The 21,534-nt window shown below is 65.6% G+C and overlaps 3 protein-coding genes across 4 annotated transcripts; 2 read left to right on the top strand and 1 right to left on the bottom strand.

Annotated features, from left to right (window-relative positions):
* The first annotated feature begins 214 nt into the window (after positions 1–214).
* On the top strand, positions 215–4,879 carry ZNF513 (zinc finger protein 513). Of its 2 annotated transcripts, none has more exons than XM_052809451.1 (3): positions 215–289; positions 2,910–3,503; positions 3,724–4,879. In XM_052809451.1, the coding sequence occupies exons 1-3, from the start codon at positions 250–252 to the stop codon at positions 4,473–4,475; spliced, it is 1,386 nt and encodes a 461-aa protein (XP_052665411.1). In that variant the 5' UTR covers positions 215–249; the 3' UTR covers positions 4,476–4,879. The 2 variants fall into 2 exon arrangements, with proteins under 2 accessions (XP_052665411.1, XP_052665410.1); XM_052809450.1 differs by having other exon boundaries at positions 248–469.
* A 110-nt stretch (positions 4,880–4,989) lies between these two features.
* On the bottom strand, positions 4,990–13,611 carry SNX17 (sorting nexin 17). The gene is made up of 15 exons (XM_052809453.1): positions 13,441–13,611; positions 10,194–10,268; positions 9,671–9,788; positions 9,227–9,291; positions 8,937–9,047; positions 8,421–8,511; positions 8,163–8,250; positions 7,708–7,777; positions 7,500–7,592; positions 7,145–7,348; positions 6,707–6,829; positions 6,484–6,561; positions 6,221–6,295; positions 5,839–5,880; positions 4,990–5,749 (listed from the first exon to the last, which is right to left on the bottom strand). The coding sequence occupies exons 1-15, from the start codon at positions 13,498–13,500 to the stop codon at positions 5,630–5,632; spliced, it is 1,413 nt and encodes a 470-aa protein (XP_052665413.1). The 5' UTR covers positions 13,501–13,611; the 3' UTR covers positions 4,990–5,629.
* Positions 13,612–13,897: 286 nt separating this feature from the next.
* On the top strand, positions 13,898–21,093 carry EIF2B4 (eukaryotic translation initiation factor 2B subunit delta). The gene is made up of 13 exons (XM_052809454.1): positions 13,898–14,146; positions 14,344–14,387; positions 14,478–14,616; positions 15,086–15,295; positions 15,512–15,594; positions 15,822–15,913; positions 16,316–16,430; positions 16,780–16,856; positions 17,073–17,175; positions 18,198–18,325; positions 20,169–20,349; positions 20,450–20,630; positions 20,851–21,093. The coding sequence occupies exons 1-13, from the start codon at positions 14,122–14,124 to the stop codon at positions 21,048–21,050; spliced, it is 1,578 nt and encodes a 525-aa protein (XP_052665414.1). The 5' UTR covers positions 13,898–14,121; the 3' UTR covers positions 21,051–21,093.
* Positions 21,094–21,534: the final 441 nt, after the last annotated feature.

Consider the following 21,534-nt stretch of genomic DNA (forward strand, 5'->3'; position numbering starts at 1 on the left):
ATCGCCGGAGACGCCGGCGCGGTGCCGGGAGGTAAGCGGGAGGCGGCGGACCCCCCGCACGCTTCCGGGTGCCCGGGGCGCTTCCGGGGCGCCGCGCCCGCTTCCGGCGCTGGCCCCGCCCCGCGGCGGCCGGAAGCGGAAGTGCCCGGTCGAGGCGGGGCGGCGGCGGCCGCCCCGGGCTGGCGGGGGCGGCTGGCGGGCCGCGGGCGGGCGGGCGGCGGGGCCGGGCCGGGGCCGAGGCCGGCCACGATGCCCCGGCGGAAGCAGAGCCACCCGCAGCCGGTGAAGGGTGAGTGCGCGGCGGGGCCGGGGGGCGGCGGCGGCGGCGGCGGCCCGGCGGTGACCCGCGGCGCTCGGTGTGTTGCAGCGGACGCCGAGGACGGCCCCGAGGAGACGGCGGGAGCGGCGCTGGTGCTGCCCGGCGACCTGCTGCTGGGCCGCGGCCTGGCCTTCGAGAAGGGACCGCCAGGTGCGTGCCGCCGTCTGGGCCCGGTAGCGGGGCCCCGCCGGGACGGCCGGTCCTGGGCGCCCCCCCCGCCCCGCCTTCGGGAGCGCCGCCGGGCGGGGACGCGGCCCGGCCCTGCCGGTACCGGCCCCCGCGCTTGGCCCCATCCGGCAGCCGCCCTCCCCGGGAGCGGTCCCGCCCGGCGGCTGCTCCGTCCCCGGGCGCCTTCCCCCTCCCGGATCACCTCCCGCGTGGTGAGGCCCCGGTCCCCGCTGGTCTCTGCCCGCCCGGCACCGATTCTCGGTACTGACCGCCCCCCAACACCCCGAGCGCTCCCCCTTCCGTTAAGGCCCCCCCGCCTCCGTGGTGGCTTTGGGGCCGCGGGGACACCAGAGCTGGCAGGCCACCCCATCGCAGGGCTCGTCCCCGGAGCTGTCTGCACCGCTCTGCCCAGGAGTCCCCGGTTCCCCCAAGCCGCCGGGGCACGGCTTTGCTGCCCACCCAGGAGCTGGGGCCTCGTCCCTGCGGGGTCCTGCCCACCACCACCCCTCAGCATCGCGTGGGGTGCGGGGAGCCGGGCCAGGGCTGTGCCTCCACCACCCTCTGCTCCCTGCCACTTGCCTGTCCCGCGGGCACCCCGGCCCCTCTGTGCGGCCAGCCGGTGCCTGCCCAGCCGGCGGCACACCGGGCTCCAGGTCAGCCTGCGGTGCGAGGCAGCCAGAGAGGAGCAAACACTAGTCCAGCTCCATTAAGGTGCCTCACAAGGACTGGTGGGAGTATCACTCGCTGCCCTCGACAGCGAGCGGTGAATAACGTGGGGACATACTCAGTAGCGAGAGGAGGGGGGCACGGCCCGCCCGATCCCTGTGGCTCTGTCCCCTTGCTGTCCACGAGGTCTGTGCTCCGGTCCGCGTCCTCAGCAGCCACGCTGGGCCGTGCTGGCAGCTCCCACTCTTGTGCCGAGGCGTGGTCCCAGCTGCCTGGCAGATGGGGTTCTGCTTCGAGGGCTGCACTTCCCCACAGCCTGTGCGCAGAGCCCAGCACCAGGACAAAGCCCACTCAGCGGCTCTGGAAGCCGGACGCTGTGAGAGCTGAAAGCTGCTCTCTGCAGCACACCTTCTGCTGTCAGAAATACCTTTCTTCCCGCTCTCAGGTGCCAGCCCCAGCTGGGGAGCGGGGCCAGGCACCTCCGGGCCCACTGAGGAGGTCAGGACAGCCATCACTGGCCTCGTCCTCACCCCATGGGCCATGCTGTCCCACCTGGGCAGCACTGACATGGCCACGCTCAGGGCACAGTGCTCCAGGGATGCTGTGGCACTGCTGGACTGCAGGCCTGAGCTGAGGAGGCAGGGAAGACCCTCAGTGTGGGGGCTCGAGGTGTGGTCAAGGGTTCCCCTGGCAATAGCCAGACCCTCGCAGGATGCCCCTTTCTGACGTCTGCACTTCAGGCAGTGCTTGTGAAAGGGGACCGGAGGCTGGAGGGGCTGCCCTGTGCTGCAGCTTGGGAGCAGCCTCACCCTTGCACATGCCTGGGGCTCTGGGAGTTGGATGCAGCCAGGTGGGCAGCAGCGAAGGGGAGGGCCCAGGCTGCTTCTCAGGGTGGTGGGCCTCTGTTGGGTCTCAGACTCCAAGGTCAGGCACAGCACAGGGACAGCTGGGCACGGCTTGAGGCTGGTAGTGGCAAAGCTTTGGCTGCATGTCACTGCCCTTCCAGCCCCCAGCACCAGCCTGCGGGCACACCTGGGGCACGGGGCCAGCAGGCTCCACTCCTGTCATCCCTTCCTGGGGCTGCAGGAGGATGGGTCTGTGCCCAGCTGGGAAGCAGATGTGCCCTCTGAGAGCCTGGCACAGGCTTCCCCCCACCGCCGTGGGCCAGCGGCGCTATGTGGGGCTGGGGAAGGTCTGTTTTCCTGCATGATGGAGTGGGGCTGGTGTTGGAGCCCCGTGGTGTCGGCCATGGGAGTAGGACCAGCTGCCGTCCCCAGGGCTGGGGCAGTGGCAGAATGAGGGGGCCCGGAGCAAGGTTTTACAGGCACCCAGCCCTCCTGCCTGGGTCAGGCTGAGCTCAACACCTTCCGCTTTCCCACCACTGCTGCTTCCTACCAGCTGGGCCCTGCAGTGCCCGCGTGAGTGCCTGACCCACCCCTGTGCCACCTTACTACCTGCAGGTCCTGGCGCCTGCCAGCCGCAGGGTCGAGGTGACAGGGTTTCCTGGGGCACCCAGGACAGACCCTGCAGCAGGGTGTCAGGGCAGGTTGTGGCCGTGGGGCTCCTCGCCCTGCTGTGCGCAGGGTGGTGGGCTCCTGCAGGCTGCCGGCTGCTGCTAGGGCAGGCACAGCTGCCTGGCCCCTCCTGGCTGCAGTCCCCTCCTTGAGACAGGCCCTGCTGGGACTGGTGGCACAAGCGGAGGGGCTGTGCCTGGGCCAGCTGGGCTGACACCATCCCATCCCCACGGTCTTCTCAGCAGACACCCTGGTGGGGAAGATTGCCATCCCAGCATACGCGCTGAGCGACGACGACTGCTCCTCTGGCTACCAGCAGCTGAGTGTGGAGAGCGACCCTGAGGAGGGTGGGGAGCCCGGCCGCGCAGCGCTGCCCTGCCGCCAGTGTGGGCTGCAGCTGGCTGCCAGCCTGGGGCAGAGCTGCCTGCAGTGTGCCGGCGCCGAGGGGGGCCGCAGCCAGCGCATCGTGTACTCCTGCCAGCTTTGCCCCTTCGCCTCCCACTACTCCAGCCACCTCAAGCGCCACATGAAGACACACAACGGGGAGAAGCCGTTCGCATGCCCGCAGTGTGCCTACGCTTCTGCTCAGCTGGTGAACCTGACCCGGCACCTGCGCACGCACACAGGGGAGAAGCCGTACCGCTGCACGTGCTGCAGCTTCGCCTGCAGCAGCCTGGGCAACCTCAAACGCCATGAACGGGTCCACAGCCAGGACAAGCCCTTCCAGTGCGCTGCCTGCGACTATCGCTGCAACCAGAGCCGGAACCTGAAACGGCACATGCTCAGCCACCGCCTGCCTGAAGGCGAGGGGCCGCACCGGCGGGACAAAGACCCAGGTAAAGAGGGGGGTGGTGTGGGGGACCCCCCACAGCACAGCCCTGGGGCTGGGGAATGGGCAAGGCACACATTCTGCCGTTGACCTGCGCCAGCCCTGGCGCCATGTGCCACCAGCCTCAGCTGGGGCACCATCGCCCTGAGCCTGGGGCTCCTTGCAGAGCTGAGCCCTGCCAGCACTGCGCTGTCCCGCTCACGGTCCTGTTTGTGTTTGTCTCACAGAGCCGCTGCTGCCGGAGCTGAGCCTGCATGTGGGCAGTGGCAGCGGCCCCTTCCTGCCCGGCTGCGCTCGGCTGCGGGGTGAGGAGGCGGCCGCACTGCCGGAGCTGCTCTTCCCCTTCACGTGCCGCATGTGCGGGCTGGTGCTGGACGATGGGTTCGCGCAGGATGAGGGCCTGGCCGAGCAGGTCTGTGGGCGCTGCAGCCTGGCAGTGCTGGGCACCGAGCCGGGCGCCAGTCCCCGCAAGGGCAGTGGGGACAAAGGCTTTGCCTGCAGCCTCTGCCCCTTCGTCACCCACTACCCCAACCACTTGGCGCGGCACATGAAGACGCACAGTGGGGAGAAGCCGTTCGCCTGCCCGCTCTGCCCCTACGCCTCCGCCCATCTCGACAACCTGAAGCGGCACCAGCGAGTGCACACAGGCGAGAAGCCCTACAAGTGCCAGCTCTGCGACTATGCCTGCGGCAATCTGGCCAACCTCAAGCGTCACGGGCGCATCCACTCGGGCGACAAGCCTTTCCAGTGCAGCCTCTGCAGCTACAGCTGCAACCAGAGCATGAACCTGAAGCGGCACATGCTGCGGCACACAGGCGAGAAGCCCTTCCAGTGCCGGGACTGCCCCTACACCACTGGTCACTGGGACAACTACAAGCGCCACCAGAAGATCCACGGCCACACGGCTGAGAACTGGGTGAACCCGCGCAATGCCAAAGCCCTCCTGGCCCCTCCAGCCGTGGGCACGGCCCTGCCCTGAGACAGCACTTAGCCCGGCTGCCCTGCGTCGGGCCCGAGGTGCCTCAGCCCTGGGGCACCCCAGCCGCAGCCCCTGCCCTCCCTGGGGGAGGGACGGGAAGCAGACTCCAGGGGGGCTCAGGGTTGCCTTACGTAGGGCCCACGGGTGCGCCGGGGTCTCCAGCAGCCCTATCCTGCCCGGGCAGGGCGAAGCCACGACCGGCGGCTCAGGTGCCTGCCCCAGCAGCAGTGGTGCCATGCCCCCAGGCACCTCTCGGGGCAGGACCTGCCTGTCGGAGCCTTCCTCTGCCAGAGTTTGGGGAACAGGGGGGGAGGGGGGGAAACAGAACTGGTTCTATGGCTGTTGCCATGCCAGTCAGTGTAATTTATATTGTGTATAAAAGCATTAAACAGTCAGTTTTGTTATCTGCTATTCTCCCTGGGGGCCTTGTTCTGCTTCAGAAGAGGACAGCGTGGGGCTAGCAAAGTGTGTGGGGAGGGGAGGAACAGCGGCCACCCCCCAACAGACAGCCCAGTACCAATCAGGATCCATTTTAATCATCATTGCAGTGTGTAAACATCAGTTACTGTCCATTAATGCTCTGGTCTGTCTGAGCAGCAGGAGATACGTGGTTACAAGCCTAGATTACGCTGGAGTCTATGAGCGGGTTAGAGAGGGGGCTCTGCGCAGAGCCCCCTGGAGACAGTTTACTGCAGTCTGTCTCTGAGCAGAAACCTAAATGCTAATTTGGCATTATGGAGCCTCATGAGGGCCACTTGGTGCCACCAGGCTGCTGCTGCCAAGCCGCTGCCCCAGCCACCCAGGGCAGCTGGGCGCTTGGGCCAGGCCCTCCCGGCTGGGGAAGGGGCAGCTCTGCCCCCCACGCTGGGCCAGGCTCCGCGACACTGCCCCAGGGCTCGGCCTGGGCACGCTGCTCGGGTTGGGCTAGTGCCGCCCTGGGAACAAGCCCTCTCCCAGCTGGAGCCAGCAGCAGGAGGAGTTCAGCTGCCCCCACCCCGAAGGCCAACGGTGGGCTGGGGGTGAGCTCCCCAGCCCAGGGGAGCAGGGGAAGGTGGATGTAGCAGGTGAGAGGCACGTTGATTGCAACCTGTCTGCAGGTCGTACATTCCTCAGCGAAGGCCCTCGGGCCAGTGCTGTCCGAGGAAGGGGGGGCACTACAGATCTTCATCGCCAATGCCCTCAAAGGCGTAATTGCCATGGAAGTCGTTAGCGCCCACGTCATTAGCAGAGCTGGAGTGGCTGATCCCTCGCAGGCTGACAGAGGTGAGCTTGCTCTGTGGAGAGGGGAGACATTAGGGAGGACCCCCACTTCCCCCTGCTTAGTCCGAGGGTGATGGTGATAGCGCACCCACACGCAACTCACCGAGAGTTTGGCCATCGGCTCCCGGGAGGCATCAGGCGAGTCCTGGGGGGACAGCACCATCAGGCAGTGCTGAGGCAGCGGGACGCACCACCCACCCTTCGTACCACCCGCCGTCTCCCTGCCCTCAGTGACCACTCGCCTTCCTGGGCCGAGGCCAGGCTGCCCTCCCTTCCCTCCCCCAGGGAGTCTGGCTTCCCAGACTCAGTTTCTCTTGCCAGGGCTACAGGAGTGGGGCACTGCAGCCCTGCTGTCCTCTGGGCTTGTCCCAGCCCTGCTAAAGGGACAGTGGCACCTCTGGGGGCCGTGGGCTCTGGTACCCAGCACACAGTGAAGCCCATGGTCACGCTTGTCTCCCCTACCAGGACCACAGGGTCCCACTCACCAGCAGCGGGGGTGATTTCACAGCTTGCTGGCTGTCCGAGCGCCGCAGGGCCCCGTTCACCCGCCGGCGAAACATCTGCAGGGGAGGAGCTCAGCTCAAGCCACAGGGTCCCCATGGGCAGCTTCAAAGGTTAAGATGGACCCTGGGGATCCTTCAGCTGGCCCCGTTCTGAAGAGAGCAAGCAGGCCCCAGCCTAGACCCCGGGGAGTCACAGGGGCAGGATGGGATCCTACCCCAGAGACAACATCCAGCCCAACCCTCACCTTGCGGATGCTGCCTCCAGACTTTTTCACCATCAGCTCGTCCACCATGGACTGCAGGCAGATGCTCAGCATGATGGCCTGCAAGGGAGAGGTGTCACGAGGCTCCACACAACCCACAGCCTTCCCAACACACCACGCTGAGCCCAGACTGGCCCTCTCCCTCACAGCTGCCCCCTCGCTCCCGTCCTTGTCCACCACTGGCGTGGCACACAGGCAGCCCTACCTGTGGACTGGTGATGGTGACCCACTGCAGCCGGTCTTTGCTCATTAGATACTCGAAAGCCAACTCCAGCTTCACCTCGGACTTCCCCGGGCTGCTCCCCGAGGGACCATTGCTCATCGGCACCTGCAAGGGCACATGCTGAGGCTGGGAGCCTCCAGGGAGAAAGCAGCCAGCTTCCCTGGCCCTTGTGCTGACAGAGGGTAGCCCCCAGCTGAGTGCTGGACACCCTGCCCAGCTCCCACTGGCCTTCCACCACTGCCAGGTCCCCTCACAGCGGCAGGCTCCTCTAACATCCTCACACCGATGACCCCCTCAGCCCCAAAGCACAGCTCACACCTTCCCCAGGCCAGCTGGGCTGGAAGCAGGCAACACAGCCAGCACCTTTCCTGGGGAGAGCTGCCAGACACCCCAGAGCCCCCGCAGGCAAGCGGCACTCACCGAGGACGTGACTCGCCAGCACCGCATGCGCGTGACCTTGAAGCTGCCTTCCTTGATCTGCTCACTCGGCAGCCGCACCTGGAAGTTGAGCTCGTTGTTGCCAGCACTGACGACGACGTGGCATCCCTTCTCAGGGAAGTCAGTGATGCAGGGGTCAAACTTGAGATAGCCGTAGTACTTCAGGGTCTGCGCCAGGCGGATGAACTGCAGGCAGAGCCAGGGAAGCTCAGCACAGACGGCCACCGCGCCTCCCGGGCCAGGAACGAGCCATGAACTCAGCACCACACGTTCACATGGGAGCAGTGCCAGTCTGGTGCTGGGACTGCTCCCGCCACATCATCGAGCTGTCCCCTACCTCCTTCTTGGAGACTTTTTCCTGCAGGGACTTCAGCTGCCGGTGCTGTTCCTTGTTGACAAGGATCCATCCATGCTCGATGTCCGACACCGTCTACCAAGAAGCAGAGGCTGGTGAGCAGCTGGGCCCAGAGCCACCCAAGACCCCACACAGCCGTAGCTGATGTGCAGTGCCCCTCCTCAGCCGGCTGGGCCGCACCAACCCTCACCTGCGCATACAGCAAGTTTAACCCCACACGATGCTCCATTACATCGTCGTCATAGGAGGAGTCCCAGTAGCTAGAAGGGAACCACATGGGTCAACCTATTCCCCAGCTCCTAGCATCGATGGGGAGAAAAACAGCCCCCATACTGGGACAAGGCGCTGGGCTGGCTCTCTGGCCAGCTCCCCCGGTAGCCATCAGTTGTCATGCCCCGCTCCCCCTCTCAAGCAGCTGCCAGAGGCAGGAAGGGCTGTGTTGGGGAAAGCGGAATCAGGGGCCGAGCCCAGCAGGGCAGCCTGGCCCCCAGTGTCACGGCTGAGGATGCCCAGGTGTGTTCCCGGGGGCCAAAGCACCATGCAGGTGGCGATGGCAGGAGGGGAGGGGTCCCTCTGCAGAGCAGGGAGCCCCAGACACCACCCCACCGCTCCAGCAGTCACTGCCCCTCCAACCCTACCGCTCACCTCTTGCGCAGGATGATCCTGAACTCAGGGTTGTGCAGGCTGGTGACAGACACATACGGCAGCTCAAACTCCTGCAGCTTCCGCACGACTGCGGGGAAACAGCAGCTCAGCAGCGGCTTGGGGCAGCGGGAGCCCACTGGACCACTGCCAGCCAGGGTGCCCTGGGGAAGCCCACTGGATGCCCCCCCACCCAGGGCAGGGCCATCTGGTCCAGAGATCCCACCACAGCCCTCATGGGGCTCCTCATGCTTTACTCACAGGAGAAAGCTCCGTCCTTGGTCTCTCTCACTAGGAAGAGGCTGAAGTAGCCGACCAGGTCATCTGGCAGATCCAGCTTGGAAGCCACAGCCTGGGAGTGAGAGCAGGAGGTCACCACTTCCCGCAGAGAGGCGGCACTTCTATGTCCTTACCCCATGGCAGGATCCAGCCTGTGTGTGTTCTGGGGCCTCCCAACAGCAGGAAGGCAGCACCTCTGCTGTGCTGGTGGCCAGGGCAGGGGGGGCAAGCGGACAAGCGGGGCCTGGGGGATCACCGCCACCATGAAAGAGCTGAGGGCCTCCCAACATCAATCTGGGCCCAGAGAGGGGCACGAGCACATCGGCACACCCTTTCCAGCTCCACTGCTCTTCAGCCCCCCAAGACAACCCTGCTCTCGGGTAGGGACACGACAGGGAGGGCCAGGGTGCTGCCAGGCTGAAAGAACTCCTGCACATGTGGGAAACCACAGAACTCAGCAGGAGGAGCTGGTCCCACCCAGCACAAGAGCTTTGGCACCTCAAGGACATCCTCTGTCTGGTCCGAGGTAAGGATGGTGACCTTGACCTTCTGACCGTTGGAAAGCAGCACTTCCAGCACCACCTCCTCTGTGGGTATCTGCTGTGTCTCCTGGAGAGAGAAACGGGATCGGCACCCCGGCCCCTCTACTGCCGACCACCCTCACGCTGCTCAGACTGCCCTGCAGTCTGAGGGCCCCGGCACGCACTGCCCGGCCCCGGCGGTCAGCACTCACCCCCGTGCAGGCTGCCCCAGCAGCCCACCACATCCAGCGGCTCCTGCCCCCTCACCTGCTGGGCCTTGCGCAGGAAGCTGTTGAAGGTCTCGCTGCCTCCCAGCGTCGGGTCCTGCCGCACTGGGGGTGGAAGACGAGCAAGGAGTCAGGCGTTACGTGGGAAGGGGCAGGGACCCACGCCAATGCCCAGCCACTCTGCGGCCCCTCAGAGTTTGCACCCAGACTAAGCGTGCGCTGTGCGTAGGGTGTGCACATGGGCAGCTATGGACTGCCCGCAGGTGGGGGGTGCCAGTGTAGGGAAGGGGAAGGGGCTGGGATGGAGGAGCTGACATCCAGTGGGCAAGGCCAGCTAATACCAGAGCAAGACTGGGAGTATCAAGACAAGCCACTGCAAATGGAGCGGTGTCAGGAGGAAGATGCGGGCGGTGCCCCGACGCCCTGAGCGACCAAGCGGGGGGCAGCTGGCCCTGCGCCGCAGCACGGGGCAGACCCAGCTTACCAGCCTGCATGTATTTCTCCAGCTGTTCCCGTCGTTGCTCTACCTCTGCCGGGGTGAGTGTGAAGATCTTCTTTGGGGGAAAGGCTGGGACCACGTTGGCGCCATACTCTTTCCTTAACTGGGAAGAGAGCAGAGGAGCAGAGTGCTGCGAGAGCCTCCAGGGAGATGGTGGCTGCTCCGACCCCCCACCCCAGCTGAATTCCAGGGCCCCAGCAAGGGAAGCAGAGAGCTCGCCAGTGTTCCTCATCCAAACGGACAGACAGCAGTTCGCACGAACCCAGCCGGGACGTCACAGAGCAGGAGAGGAAGCCTGCACCCGATGCCAAGGAGCAGGAAACGACACCCTGGCCAGCCCCGCGGGCAGCACTGGACAGCACACGCCTGCCCGCAGCCAGCATAGCGCCCGATGCTCCGGCTCTCTGGCAGCGCGCAGTGCCTTCCTGCAGCACCCAACAGCAGCTCACAGGGCCCAGCACCCTGCCCGCCAGGAGCGCAGCGGGCACCGCTGGGGACGACTGCCTACCTGCTCGTGCAGCCCCAGGAGCTGGCTGTAGCGCACTCGGCAGTGCAACACCCCGTTCACGTGGATGTTGTAGGCCTGCAGGGAGAGACATCAGTCAGATCCCAGCACCCGCCGGATGCAAGGGCCTCAGGGCCTGCCCAGCTCGGGGCACACAGGCCACCCCAGGGAAAAGCCCCTGCAGGGCCCAGCCCCGCCACAGCCCAGGAAGAGGTGATGCTCCCGAGGACCCCGCCAAGGGGCAGATGGGGCACCCCCAGCCCTCCCCTCCTGCCAGCAGAGCTCAGCTCCTGCCCCGGGAAGCACTGGGACCCACCTGGCACCCTCCCATGCCCCGTGCTGGGCTGGGCACTACTGCGGGAGCTGGGTTTGCCTTGTAGGCACTGGCCCCAGCCTGGAGGCACCAATCCCAGCAGCCACCTGGACCCGCTCCAGGCGCTGCCCCGGAGCACACAGCTCCGCAGCACTTCCCTTGCAGGGCCGGGGCCCTCTCCAGCTCTTGGGGGCAGCACCCCCAGCCGCCCAGAGAGGGGCAGGGCCCACGTGCCCCGAGACTGCCCACGGAGGCCAACGCATGGGACAAGAAGCCCCAGGCAGGCACAGCCACAGCCCCCAGCACAGCCAGGACCAGCAGGGGCTGCTGTGGGCAGCCAAGGACTATGCATTAGCAAGTGAGGATGGGTCAAACACCCAGGACTCGCACAGATAAGTACAGTAACAGCATTGAAAGGTTTCTCTGTGCTGCTGCTCTGAAGACATCTCAGCATTGGTGCAGAGCTGTGGCCCAGTGGACATGGTCAAAACCGCTAAGGAAGTACAAGCGCATCCAAGAGATGTGTGTGATGGACACCAGGAAGGCGTAACCCTGCAGCTGCCAAGCCATGGGGAGAGCACGGAGCCACGCTGCAGGCCCATGGACATGGGTGTCCCCAAGTCAGCGGGAGAGGACACCCCTCCCTGCAGTAAGGGCAGGCAGCAGCCAGCAGCTGCTCTCCATCCTGCAGGCCCCACAACACATTGGGAGGAGTGAGCACAGCAATGCAGTGGCCAGCACAGCAACCTGAGCTGCACTCAGGCCAGCAGAGCAGGAGCCTGGCATCCAGCCACAGAGAGCTGCATGGCCGGGATGTCCCCACTGCCAAAGGCTGTGGGCCTGGGCTCGCTCCACCGCTTCCTGGGGTGCATGGCCACAGCCAGCCGTCGCCACGGGGCAGGGGGTTCCTTCCTCGTGCGCTGCCTGCCCACCCTGGGTCCACCACAACATGCCCCAGCACTACTGGGATGCTGGTTGCTTGAAAGCGTTAAGGTTTGCTGCACAGAGCCCAGCAGGATGTGCCCCCACCCCAACCCCAGGACATGCCCCCCGGGGCCAGGGGAGAGGCTAGGACCCCTCTGGGATAGCTCTACCCCAGCCAGCACCAGCCCAGCTGAGGCTCCCCTGTCCCACAGCTCAGAGGGAGCCCTACAGAGTCAGGGAGGTGACTGCCCCTGCTGCAGGGGATCCCAGGGAGCTTGTCCCTGGCTGCTGCCCCCCCCCCCCGGTGCCCCCTCTGCCCTCCACCCCCACCCTGGCTCAGCTCCCAGCTGACACCGCAGGCAGAGCACGGCTACGGCTGCACAGCGCACAGGGCCCAGCAACTCCATGCCTCAGCTTCCAGGCACCTCGTCACAGGCAGCACCCTCCCACGGGACAGTGCTGTCCCGTCTGTGCCGAAGCAGGTACTGCCATACCCAGAACAGTGTTTGGGAGGGCAGGACTGGACCGTGGGGGCTGGGGACATGCCTCCAGCTGGCGATCACAGCGCAGGCAGGTACCTCCCATGGCTGTTTTGCTCACTGGAAGCCCCAAGTGTCCTCCTGCCCCCGAAAGCTGGGGCTGCTCGGGGTCAGCGGAGGCACCTGTCCAGGCCACGCTGGCCTTGCACATGCTGGAGCTCACACTGGCTTCCCACACCACCTTCCAACCCAAAGGTGACAGCCCTGCTGCTCAGGGTCCCTGCAGAGGGCCCAGGAGACCACGAGAGATGGCCGGGTGGCCCAGGCAGCACTCACGCCTGGCCAGCATCAGCTCGGAGCCCCACACTGGCAGGGCTCTCCGCGGGGGTCACCAGCTCCTGCCCAGACCCAGGGCTGCAAACAAGCTCTCCTCTGACACTGGGGATGAGGTCTTCCCCCACCCAAGGAGCCATTGCAACGCCCGAGGGCAAAGTGCAGGGGTAGGCACAGGGCCAAACACGCCTCAGGTGCAACTTGCTCCTCCGGCCCTTGTGCAACCGCAGCTGCCTGTGGATCCCTTCACAGCCCTTCCCGCGGCTCACAACTGCCGTCCGTGTCCCTGACACGCCGCCTCATGCCGGGGGGACCCCCCAGAGAGAGATCTCGGCAAAGGTGGCAAGCGAGGGGTCCCCGCGGAGGAGACGGCAGGGCCGCGGAGCCCCTCTGGAGCCACCCGCCCTCGTTCCGAACTGGGAGCAGGGGGAAGCGCAGGCCTGGACCCAGCTGCAGTCCAGGGGGCTCTGCCCGCCACAGCCTGCAGCGAGACCCCGCTGCGCGGGCAGCGCTACGGCCGCTGGCCCCGCCGGGGAGGGGGCTCTCGGCCCCCGGGGGAGCCGGTGGGCCGCCACCCCCCCAGCAGCAGCAGCGTTCCTCCAGGCAGCCCGGGGACCCGCTCCTGGAGGAGCTGCCAAGCCGGAGGGCGTTCACGGCGCGCCGAGGAAAACAGGAAGCCGGGACGGATGGACGGGCTGGCGGGGGCAGGATGAGCCGGGCCCCGGGGTCGGGACGGGACGGGGCCCCTGCCGGCAGCGCATCGGGCCAGCCGCCCCCCTCGCCCCCGCGCGGGGCAGGGTCCAGGCACCCTCCGAGCGGCGCCCGGGGGGCCGCACCCCAGGGACACCCACCCCCGCTTCCCCGCGGCCCGCCGGGGGCCGGCCTGGGCCGCAGGGCCCGGCCCCGGGGCGCAAGGGCAGCGCGGCCCGACGGCCGCCCGGGCCGGGAGCGGGGCGCCGGCTGGGGATGGCGGCCGCGCCGGCCGAGGACTGCCCGCCTCGCCCGGTCCCGGCCGGCACGGGCCGCCGCCGGGGCTGCGGGCCCGCACGGCCCCACCGGGCAGGGCGGCGGACAGCGCCACTGCCCCGGGACGGCGGCCCCGGCCCCGCTGAGCGCTGCCGCCGCCGCGGGGCCCGCCGGAACCGGGCCGCGCCGCCCGCGCCCCGCCGGACAGCTCCGCTCACGCTCCAGCCCCGCTCACCACGTAGGCGGCGCCGCCGTCGCCGGCGCGGGTCTCGGTCTCGGGGATGGAGAAGTGCATGGCGGGGCCGGGGCCGGGTCGCGCGCCCCCGCTACCTGCCGCGCGCCGCCATGTCGGGCCGGGCGCTCCCCGGCACCGCCCCGCGGGGGCCCCCGCGATGGCGCGGCCGGCGGAACCGCCCGCCGGGGCCGGACCGTCCGCGCGCCCCGCCCCGCTCCGCCCCGCCCCGCCGCCCGCGGGCCTGGCGCCGGGTCGCCGCACGGCCGTCCCGGTGACACACACACACACACCCCGCCCCCGGCTCGGGAGCCCGCCGCAGCCCCGGGTCAGCCCCGCGCCTAGTGCCTGGCAACGTCCCGGCGACAGCCAGCGGGGCCGCAGCCCTGCCCCGCCGCCCCCGGTGCTGAGCGCGGGCCCGCAGCGGGACGGGCCCCGGCGGCGGGGAGCCCGGCCCGGGGCGCCGGGCCGGCAGGCCGCCCGCAAGTGGGCGGGGAGGGCCCAGGGCTCCCGACGGCGCTGGGAGCGGGCGGAGCGGGGAGGGACGCCCTGGGAACCGGCTACGGAGTGGCGTCACCGCGCGGCACGCGGCGGGCCGGTGACGCCAGGGCAGGTCACGCAGAGCCGGCGGGCGGCACCCCCCTCCGGCCGGCAGGGGGCGCTGTGGGCGGCCGGGCAGGCGCCATGGCGGAGCGTGCCGCGCCGGGCGGTGAGTGCCGGGCCGGGACCTCGGGCCGGCGCTGGGCGGCGGGGCCCCGCGCCGCGGCACCGGCTGGGGCCCCGCTCCCGCCCCGCCGCTCCGCACCCACCCAGCCTCCCCCCGCCGGCCTCTCCCCGGTCCCCGCGGCCGGTGCCGGCCGGGCCCGGCTCCGCTCCCGGCCCCTCTCACGCGTCTTCTCGTTCCAGGTGCGGGCCCCGAAGCCGCCGCGCCGGTGCCGGCGGGACCGCAGGTGAGCAGGGCCGGGGACCGGCGTGGGGCTGGGGGCTGGGCCGGGGGCCGGCGTGGGGGCCGGGGGCTGCCTGACGCTCTGTGCCCGCAGGCCCCGGAGCTCTCCCGGGAGGAGAAGCTGCAGCTGCGGAAGGAGAAGAAGCAGCAGAAGAAGAAGAAGAGGAGCGAGAAGGGGCCGGCGGCCGAGCCCCCGGAGCTGGGGACGCCCTCCGACCCAGGGCAGCCGCGGGGTGAGGACCTCCTAATCCCCGAGGCGGCCCCCGAGCCTGGAGAGCCGCGCAGCAGACCTCCCCACCACCCCCGACAGAGGCAGCCCTGTGGGGAGGCCCCCGGTGGTCTCGCCGGCTGGGAATGCCCTCAGGCTGGAACAGCCCTGAGCCGGGAACATCCTCCGCTTAGGGGAGGTTGCAGTGGGACGTCCGGCATGTCCCACCTCTCTGCACCTGAGTGCTCCTGGTCCTCGCTACCTCGAGTGCCTGCGTTCTTGCAGGGTCCAAGGTGTAGAGAGGCCAGTCCCCTCCCCACCTGAATGCGGGGCAGGCAAAGTGCTGGAGAATGTGGGGCTAAGTCCCACCTGCTCCTCCAAAGGCAGACTCTTGCACAGAGGAGGATCTCCCTGCCACGGGCTGCCCCACGTACTGGGCTACATCTCCTGGTGATGGAGGCTGGACACAGACTTCCCCCTTCTGTCTCCTGTAGTAGCTGCTCACCCCATGTCCCCCCCAGCCTTGGCCGATGGCCCCAACGACAGCGAGAAGCCCACAGGGGGCAAGAGCAAAGCTGAGCTGCGAGCAGAGCGCCGTGCCAAACAGGAGGCTGAGCGGGCCCAGAAGCAGGCGAAGAAAGCAGAGCTGAGCCAGGCAGCCACAGCAGCCAAGCCCAGGCTGACCCCCACTGAACCTCAATCCGGTAAAGCTGTCATCACCACAGGGTGCAGAGGGTGAGCGGGGAGGGAGGTGTCTGGGGTGGGTGTCAGTTGCCTGCAGGGGCTGCCTCTCCGGTCCTTCCATGGTGCCCTGGGCGCTGCCCTGCCATGCGTTTCCTGAGTCTTGGAGCAGCATGGCTGGGCTGGGGGCTGCACCAGGGCAGTACCACCTCACACCGCCCTCCCAACTATCCTCGCAGTGGTAAAGCGGCTGCCGGAGCATGTGCAGGTGGATGACCCCGCTGCCCAGAGGAAACTGGCCAAGAAGCTGGAGCGGCAGCAGGTAGGAGGAGGGCTGGGTAACAGGCTACATGCTTCAGGGCAGTCATGCTGTGGGTGTGTGTGGTGGGGGTCAGGCTGCATGTATGGTGGGACTAGGGCCTGCTCTCTGCTGGGCAGAGGGGACCTCTGGTGAGCCACGAGTGAGTGCTGGTGTGATTGGTGGTGCTGGAGTGAGCAGGGCTGTATGGCCGCCTTGGGTAAGCCATCATCAACGCTGTTCGGCTACAGGTACCTCTGAGGCAGGACTATGGCACCAAGGTCAACCTGTTCTCCCACTTGCACCAGTATAGCCGGAAGAAGCCACTGACACAGCAGATGAGGTATGTGGCCTCCCCAGCCCAGGCCCCTGGCAATCATATGGCTCTGCTTCGGCTGGCCTGGCTGCAAAATGGCTGTAGTGAAGGGGTATCCTGGTCCCACTTGTGGGATAGGCTTGCTGGAGTGGTGGGGGATCCCTTTGCTTGCTTTGAGGAGCAGCAGCAGGGGCAGCCAGATACCCTGCCCGTGGGGTGAGGAGAGCTGCCCTTAGGCAGTGCAGGGCCACAGGAGAAGGGCTGCAGGGTTAGCCTGACTCCTCAGGTCACGGAGCAAGTAGGGGCTGACTGACAGCTCCCTTCTTGGGCAGTCTCTCGGGTTGTTTGGCTGGGGGCCTGGCAATGGTTTGGTTGTTCCTGGGCTGTAGAGGGCCAGTGCTGACTGCTGTCTCACGTTTGTCCCTGCAGCATCCCCTCCACAGTAATTCACCCGGCTGTGGTGCGCCTTGGCCTCCAGTACTCCCAGGGCATCATCAATGGCTCCAATGCCCGTTGCATCGCCCTGCTGGAAGTCTTCAAACAGGTATGCAAGCAGCTGCCCATGCCAACCAGGCAGCAGGGGCGTTGCACGAGGCGCAGGCATCTCTTCCTGTTCCCTGACTACTGAGGCTGTATCTGTGCTCAGTCATCTTCAGCCTCTTCCTTCTGACCATGCCCAGGGCTGGGCCCTGCTAACATCCTGTTCTGGTGCTGCCACTGCAGATTTGAGTTCCTGGAGCATCCCTTTGCCCTCCCCCCCGTGAAAGCATGTCAAGCTGTGCAGTACACACTCGTGCCTGGTCTGCAGACTTTTGGGCGAGGGTGGTCATGTGCTGTGCCTGGCCAGAAGGGGCAGGTGCCCTGAGTTCGTGCTCTTTTCCTTCTTGTCTCAGCTGATCCGGGATTACTCAACTCCCCCCAACGAGGAGCTGTCGCGGGACCTAGTGGCCAAGCTGAAGCCACACATCAGGTGAGGGCTCGTGATGCTGGAACAGAGCGACTGAAGCTCCACTGAGTGTGGTCTGTCGGTCACCTCTCTGGGTTGGTGTCCACCCAAATTTGGGCTGACTTTCCTGGGGCTCTGGGTTCTGCCTCCCTGACCACCATCCCCAGCCCAGGTGTACCCTTCCTATTCCTGTCCCTGTCCTCCGGTTGCTCTGGAGCTAAGCCCGTCTCTCCTCTGCAGCTTCCTGAACCAGTGCCGGCCCCTTTCAGCCAGCATGGGCAATGCCATTAAGTTCCTCAAGAAGGAGATTTCATGCCTACCTGACACCCTGAGAGAGGAGGAGGTGAGTGGCCTCACGTGAGCAGCAGGCTCCAGCCCTCTGGCTGCAGGCACTGGGGTGGAGGGACAGCCCTGGCACAGGCTGAGCAGGGAGAGGTGGTAGGATGCAGACTGGGAGCAGTGCTGCAGAGAAGCTAGAAGACTGCTGGCCCTAAGTGTTGCCAGCCACTGCTTGAGCAGGGACTGCAGCCAGACCTGCTCCCCCTCTGCCAGCAGGCACAGCCCAGCAGGAGCCAAAGGGGCCAGGGTGCACCGCAGCAAATGCTGGGCTGTTAGCGTCGCTGGGCTGGTAGGACTGGAGCTCGTCAGGAGCAGGGACGTAAAATGAGAGAAGCTGCAGCAGGCGCACGTGGTCTCAGTGAACGCAGCCCTGCACCGCAGGCCTGGCCAGCAACCAGCATTGCACCTGCATGAAGAAGTGACTCTTGGATGGCTGAAGGACTTGCAGGCTGGTCCAGCTGGTGCTCTGCACTGCAGGAAGGCCACAAAGGCCACACAGTTGGGCCTGCCCACCAGGACTGCCTATGAGCATTGTTTGACAGCATCAGTAAAGTCACGGATGAAGAATAAGGTGTTTTTTCAGTGCTCAGCTATATCCCATGCAAAAAGCTCCACCGGAGCCCATTGGCTGTGCAGCAAGGGGCAGGGTGGTGGCATACATCAGGAGCTGGCTGCGAGAGCCCCTGAGGCAGTGTGGCTAGTGGGCTGAGAGGAGTCAGGCCGGAGAGTCTGAGGTGCGGGGGCGATAATGGGCAGAGCTGGGGAGGTCCTAATGGCAGCTTGAACACATGGTGAGGCACCGTGGTCTGCTGGGAGGCTTGTGCTGGGACAGGAGTGGCCCTGTGTGTCCTGCAGAGCCCCTGTCCCAGGGGAAGGTGCCATTGCACAAACAGGCTGGCTGGGAGCAGGGCAGGGCTCCACGCTTGCAGGCAGAGCTGAGCCCGCAGTCCTGCCAGGCTGCAAGGGACAACAGAGTGTCTGCGGTATGGCAAGGCCATGCTGTACATGATGGCACTGTCTCCCCAGGCAAAGGAGAAGCTGCAAGACACTATCGACAAGTATCTGCGGGAGAAGATTCTTTTGGCAGCTGAAGCCATTTCAAGGTCTGCCTTTGAGAAGATAAATGACAAGGATGTGATCCTGGTGTATGGATGGTAAGAGGACAGCCAGGCCAGTGGATGGAAAAAGTGAACGGAGCAGTTGAGTGAATATGGGAAGCCCTTGCAAAAGCAGTTTTTCAAAGGTGGGAAAGTCAGCGTTGCCCGAGGGAAGGGTTGTGGCTCTGGGTCCACCAACTAGAAATAAAACAAGCAGGGAGGGGGCAGTCAGGGGGTGCCAGCCAGAACTTGGATGTGGTGGGGAGCTGGTACGTAAAGGCACAAGGGAGGTTTATGACCAGCGGGGCAGGACAGAACAGTGGATGTATGAGAGTGTCAGGACAGAGCAGAGCACGGCCCTGGGATCAACACTTGCTAATGACTTGGGCGTATTGTTAGTGCTTTAGAAAAAACAGAGAGCTCATTAGGACTCTTGTCCCACCCTGGGAGACAAGCAGGCTGATGAGCTCGCATCATGAGGTGGTGACAAAGCACTTTCTGCCTGGCAGCTGCCGAGGGGAGTGCTAAACCGTGTCTGCAGAGCACAGAGGATGGTGTTGGCAGGCCTGGCTGTGAGCAGGCGTCCCTGGAGGGCCCCGCTGCAGAGGGCTGTGTCCTGCTGATGTTTCCGATTTCTCTGCATGCTGGGACAGGCTAGATGCTAGAAGCACTGGAGGCCTCAGGCTCATTAGAGGAATGAAGAGGAGGGTCTGATCAAGTAGCCTTATACCAGCCTATACTGATTAATGTAGTTGCGTTAGCGCCTCAAACTCAGTTTGTGAATGCCTGAGCTGGCAATGCCTGCCATTTCGACTAACCCTGACTCCCAGACCCGCCGGCCTGTAGTGTTACAGCAGTGGGCAACGCCTTGACTGGACCAGGAAGCGCCTGACAGAGGCCTGAAGCCATTGCTGTCAGTGAAGCCTGTACCGAAGGCTTGTCCATGAGACTTTGCTGTTCCTGTTCAGGGCTCAGCACTGTCCTCCATTTGCATGTGTCCAGAGTTAAGTGTTTCAAGAAATCCAGATTCACCGCTTCTTCAATATGGGGCACTTAGAGAGCAGCCATGGCTGCTTACTGGCATTTTAAACAAACCGCAGCAAAGTCAAATGTCAGGAAGCAAAAATATGGAAGCTTGTTCTTCCTTCTAGGGACTATATCCCAGAAAGTAGAGGTGGGAGAAGGAGCCAGAGACTGCTGTGCAAAACAGTCTAGATGTGATGTGCTTGCTGGGTGATGGGTGGAGGAAGGAGCAGGGGCAGGAGGCCAGTGTGGGCCTGGAGCATTACAAGAAGGAAACTTGGAGAGGGTTTGGAGAGGATGTCCCTCACTGTGGGCACGGACAGGTGGAGGTCAGTGCTGCTTCCGGAGAGGGCTGAGACATCCCTTTTCCCAGGGCGTGATTCTCTGTGCACAGACAGGGAGAGGGGGCCCTGGAAGTGAGCGTAGGGTGTCTGGAAGGGGCAGCACTTTTAACAGCAAGGGTGGACATCAGCTCTGCCTGGACTCATCTCTAAGCAGCACTAGCCCATCAGGGTCTTGCTGGGAGCTTGACGGCTGCCCTGTGTAAAAGAGATATTGCTCTATTTGGGCTGGATGTGCCTGGGGAGCTGCCATGGCAGCTGGTGCCTGGCAGTGCCTGCTCTGCTGCAGCTGCTGCTGTCAGGCGCCTGTCAGGGCTGTCGCCTGGGCGAGATCCCATGCTAATGCTCAGAAAACCTCCTGCCTGGCCGGCACCTGATGAGTCCCACACTGGAGCCAGTGCCAAGGGAAATCTTCTGGCGCTGGGCTGTGTTTCTTGGCGATGCTGTCGGCAAGCAGCGTCAGTGCAGGCTGTCCGTGTGCTGGGTGAGAGCCTGGCGTGGCAGGATGGGGCAGCCTCCTAACTGGTGTCTGTCAGCTCTTCCCTTGTGAACCGCACGCTGTGCGACGCCCACGTGAAGAAGGGCCGGGCCTTCCGTGTGATCGTGGTGGACAGCCGGCCACGGCTGGAAGGCCGGGAGACGCTGCGCCGGCTGGTGCGTAAGGGCATTCACTGCACATATGTGATGATCAATGCCATTTCCTACGTGCTGCCTGAGGTAAGGAGTGGAGTGGGGCTGTGCTGGGGGGCAGTGGTGGACATGGGGGAGGCTGCAGCATGATAAAAGGTGCCAATGGATCCCTGCACTTCCCTGACAGGTGTCCAAAGTGCTGCTGGGAGCCCACGCACTTCTGGCCAACGGCTCTGTTATGTCTCGGGTGGGGACGTCCCAGATAGCGCTGGTCTCCAAGGCCTACAATGTGCCTGTCCTGGTGTGCTGCGAGACCTACAAGTTCTGCGAGCGAGTGCAGACGGACTCTTTTGTCTCCAATGAGCTGGGTACGGCTTCTGTCCCCTTCCTCCCACCTGGGACCTGCTCCCTCTTCCCACTGCTGGCCAGGACAGGCCAGTCCACCCTGCCATTCCCCTTCCAGGGCAAGGGGCCACCGCTCACAGGGAGGATGGCTTGGCAGGCAGCAGCAGTGTTGTGTGCTCCCAGGGCAGGACAGAGAGGTGCTGTCCCTCTCCCTGATCCTGCCGGCTGCTCCTCTCTCTGCAGATGACCCCGATGACCTGATCGTGCTCCGGAAAGGCCAGGCCCAGCTGGGTGGCTGGGCAGAGAACAAGTCCTTGCGCCTCCTTAACCTGGTCTATGATGTGACACCACCTGACCTGGTGGATCTGGTCATCACGGACTTGGGCATGATCCCCTGCACGTCGGTGCCTGTCGTCCTGCGTGTCAAGAACGTGGATCAGTAGTAGGGGCAGCTGCATGGACACTAATAAACCAGGCCCCACAATACATCTTGTCTGCCTTCTGTGGTGTGGCAGGAGCCCTGGCACCCCATGTCACCACAGGCTTAGTTCTGCACCTTCCTTGGGCCTGCTGGCACTTCTGCCCAGGCCTGCCCAGCCCCTCTCCTCCCACTCCAGGCTGCAGTGGGGAAGGATCTTCCCTGTCCCTGGGCCCCTCCCCTGGAAGCTGGGAGAAATGGTGACACTATGGTGACTGTGGCCCCTGGCTCACAGCTCCTGTGGCTGTGGTTCTGGCATCTGCTCGAGCTGGGCTTGTGTGGGAGAGCCTGGCACCTCTGACCCTGCAGCACTGTGGGGGTCCCCAGGGCTGCTGTCAGCAGCACAAGCTGCTCCTGCAAGAGGGGACCCGTGCAGGGTCCAGCCTGAGCAGAAGCCGAGGGCTCTGGCATGGGGAAGGGGGTGTCCTCCCTTGTTCTGCTGTAGTAAA

Source organism: Harpia harpyja, chromosome 15, assembly GCF_026419915.1.
Source record: "Harpia harpyja isolate bHarHar1 chromosome 15, bHarHar1 primary haplotype, whole genome shotgun sequence".
Classification (NCBI taxonomy): domain Eukaryota; kingdom Metazoa; phylum Chordata; class Aves; order Accipitriformes; family Accipitridae; genus Harpia; species Harpia harpyja.

What these genes read in the sequence shown, in the direction of transcription:
- ZNF513 (XM_052809450.1), top strand. Translation starts at nt 250, where the DNA reads ATGCCCCGGCGGAAGCAGAGCCACCCGCAGCCGGTGAAGGGTGAGTGC. An exon ending in CTTCGAGAAGGGACCGCCAG is followed by an intron (nt 470 to 2,909) that starts GTGCGTGCCGCC and finishes CGGTCTTCTCAG; the next exon opens with CAGACACCCTGGTGGGGAAG. An exon ending in CCGGCGGGACAAAGACCCAG is followed by an intron (nt 3,504 to 3,723) that starts GTAAAGAGGGGG and finishes TTTGTCTCACAG; the next exon opens with AGCCGCTGCTGCCGGAGCTG.
- SNX17 (XM_052809453.1), bottom strand. Translation starts at nt 13,500, where the DNA reads ATGCACTTCTCCATCCCCGAGACCGAGACCCGCGCCGGCGACGGCGGC. An exon ending in TCCTGGGGCTGCACGAGCAG is followed by an intron (nt 9,789 to 10,193) that starts GTAGGCAGTCGT and finishes CTCTCTTCCCAG; the next exon opens with TTAAGGAAAGAGTATGGCGC. An exon ending in GGAGAAATACATGCAGGCTG is followed by an intron (nt 9,292 to 9,670) that starts GTAAGCTGGGTC and finishes TTCCACCCCCAG; the next exon opens with TGCGGCAGGACCCGACGCTG.
- EIF2B4 (XM_052809454.1), top strand. Translation starts at nt 14,122, where the DNA reads ATGGCGGAGCGTGCCGCGCCGGGCG. An exon ending in CGACCCAGGGCAGCCGCGGG is followed by an intron (nt 14,617 to 15,085) that starts GTGAGGACCTCC and finishes TGTCTCCTGTAG; the next exon opens with TAGCTGCTCACCCCATGTCC. An exon ending in TGCTGGAAGTCTTCAAACAG is followed by an intron (nt 16,431 to 16,779) that starts GTATGCAAGCAG and finishes TTCTTGTCTCAG; the next exon opens with CTGATCCGGGATTACTCAAC.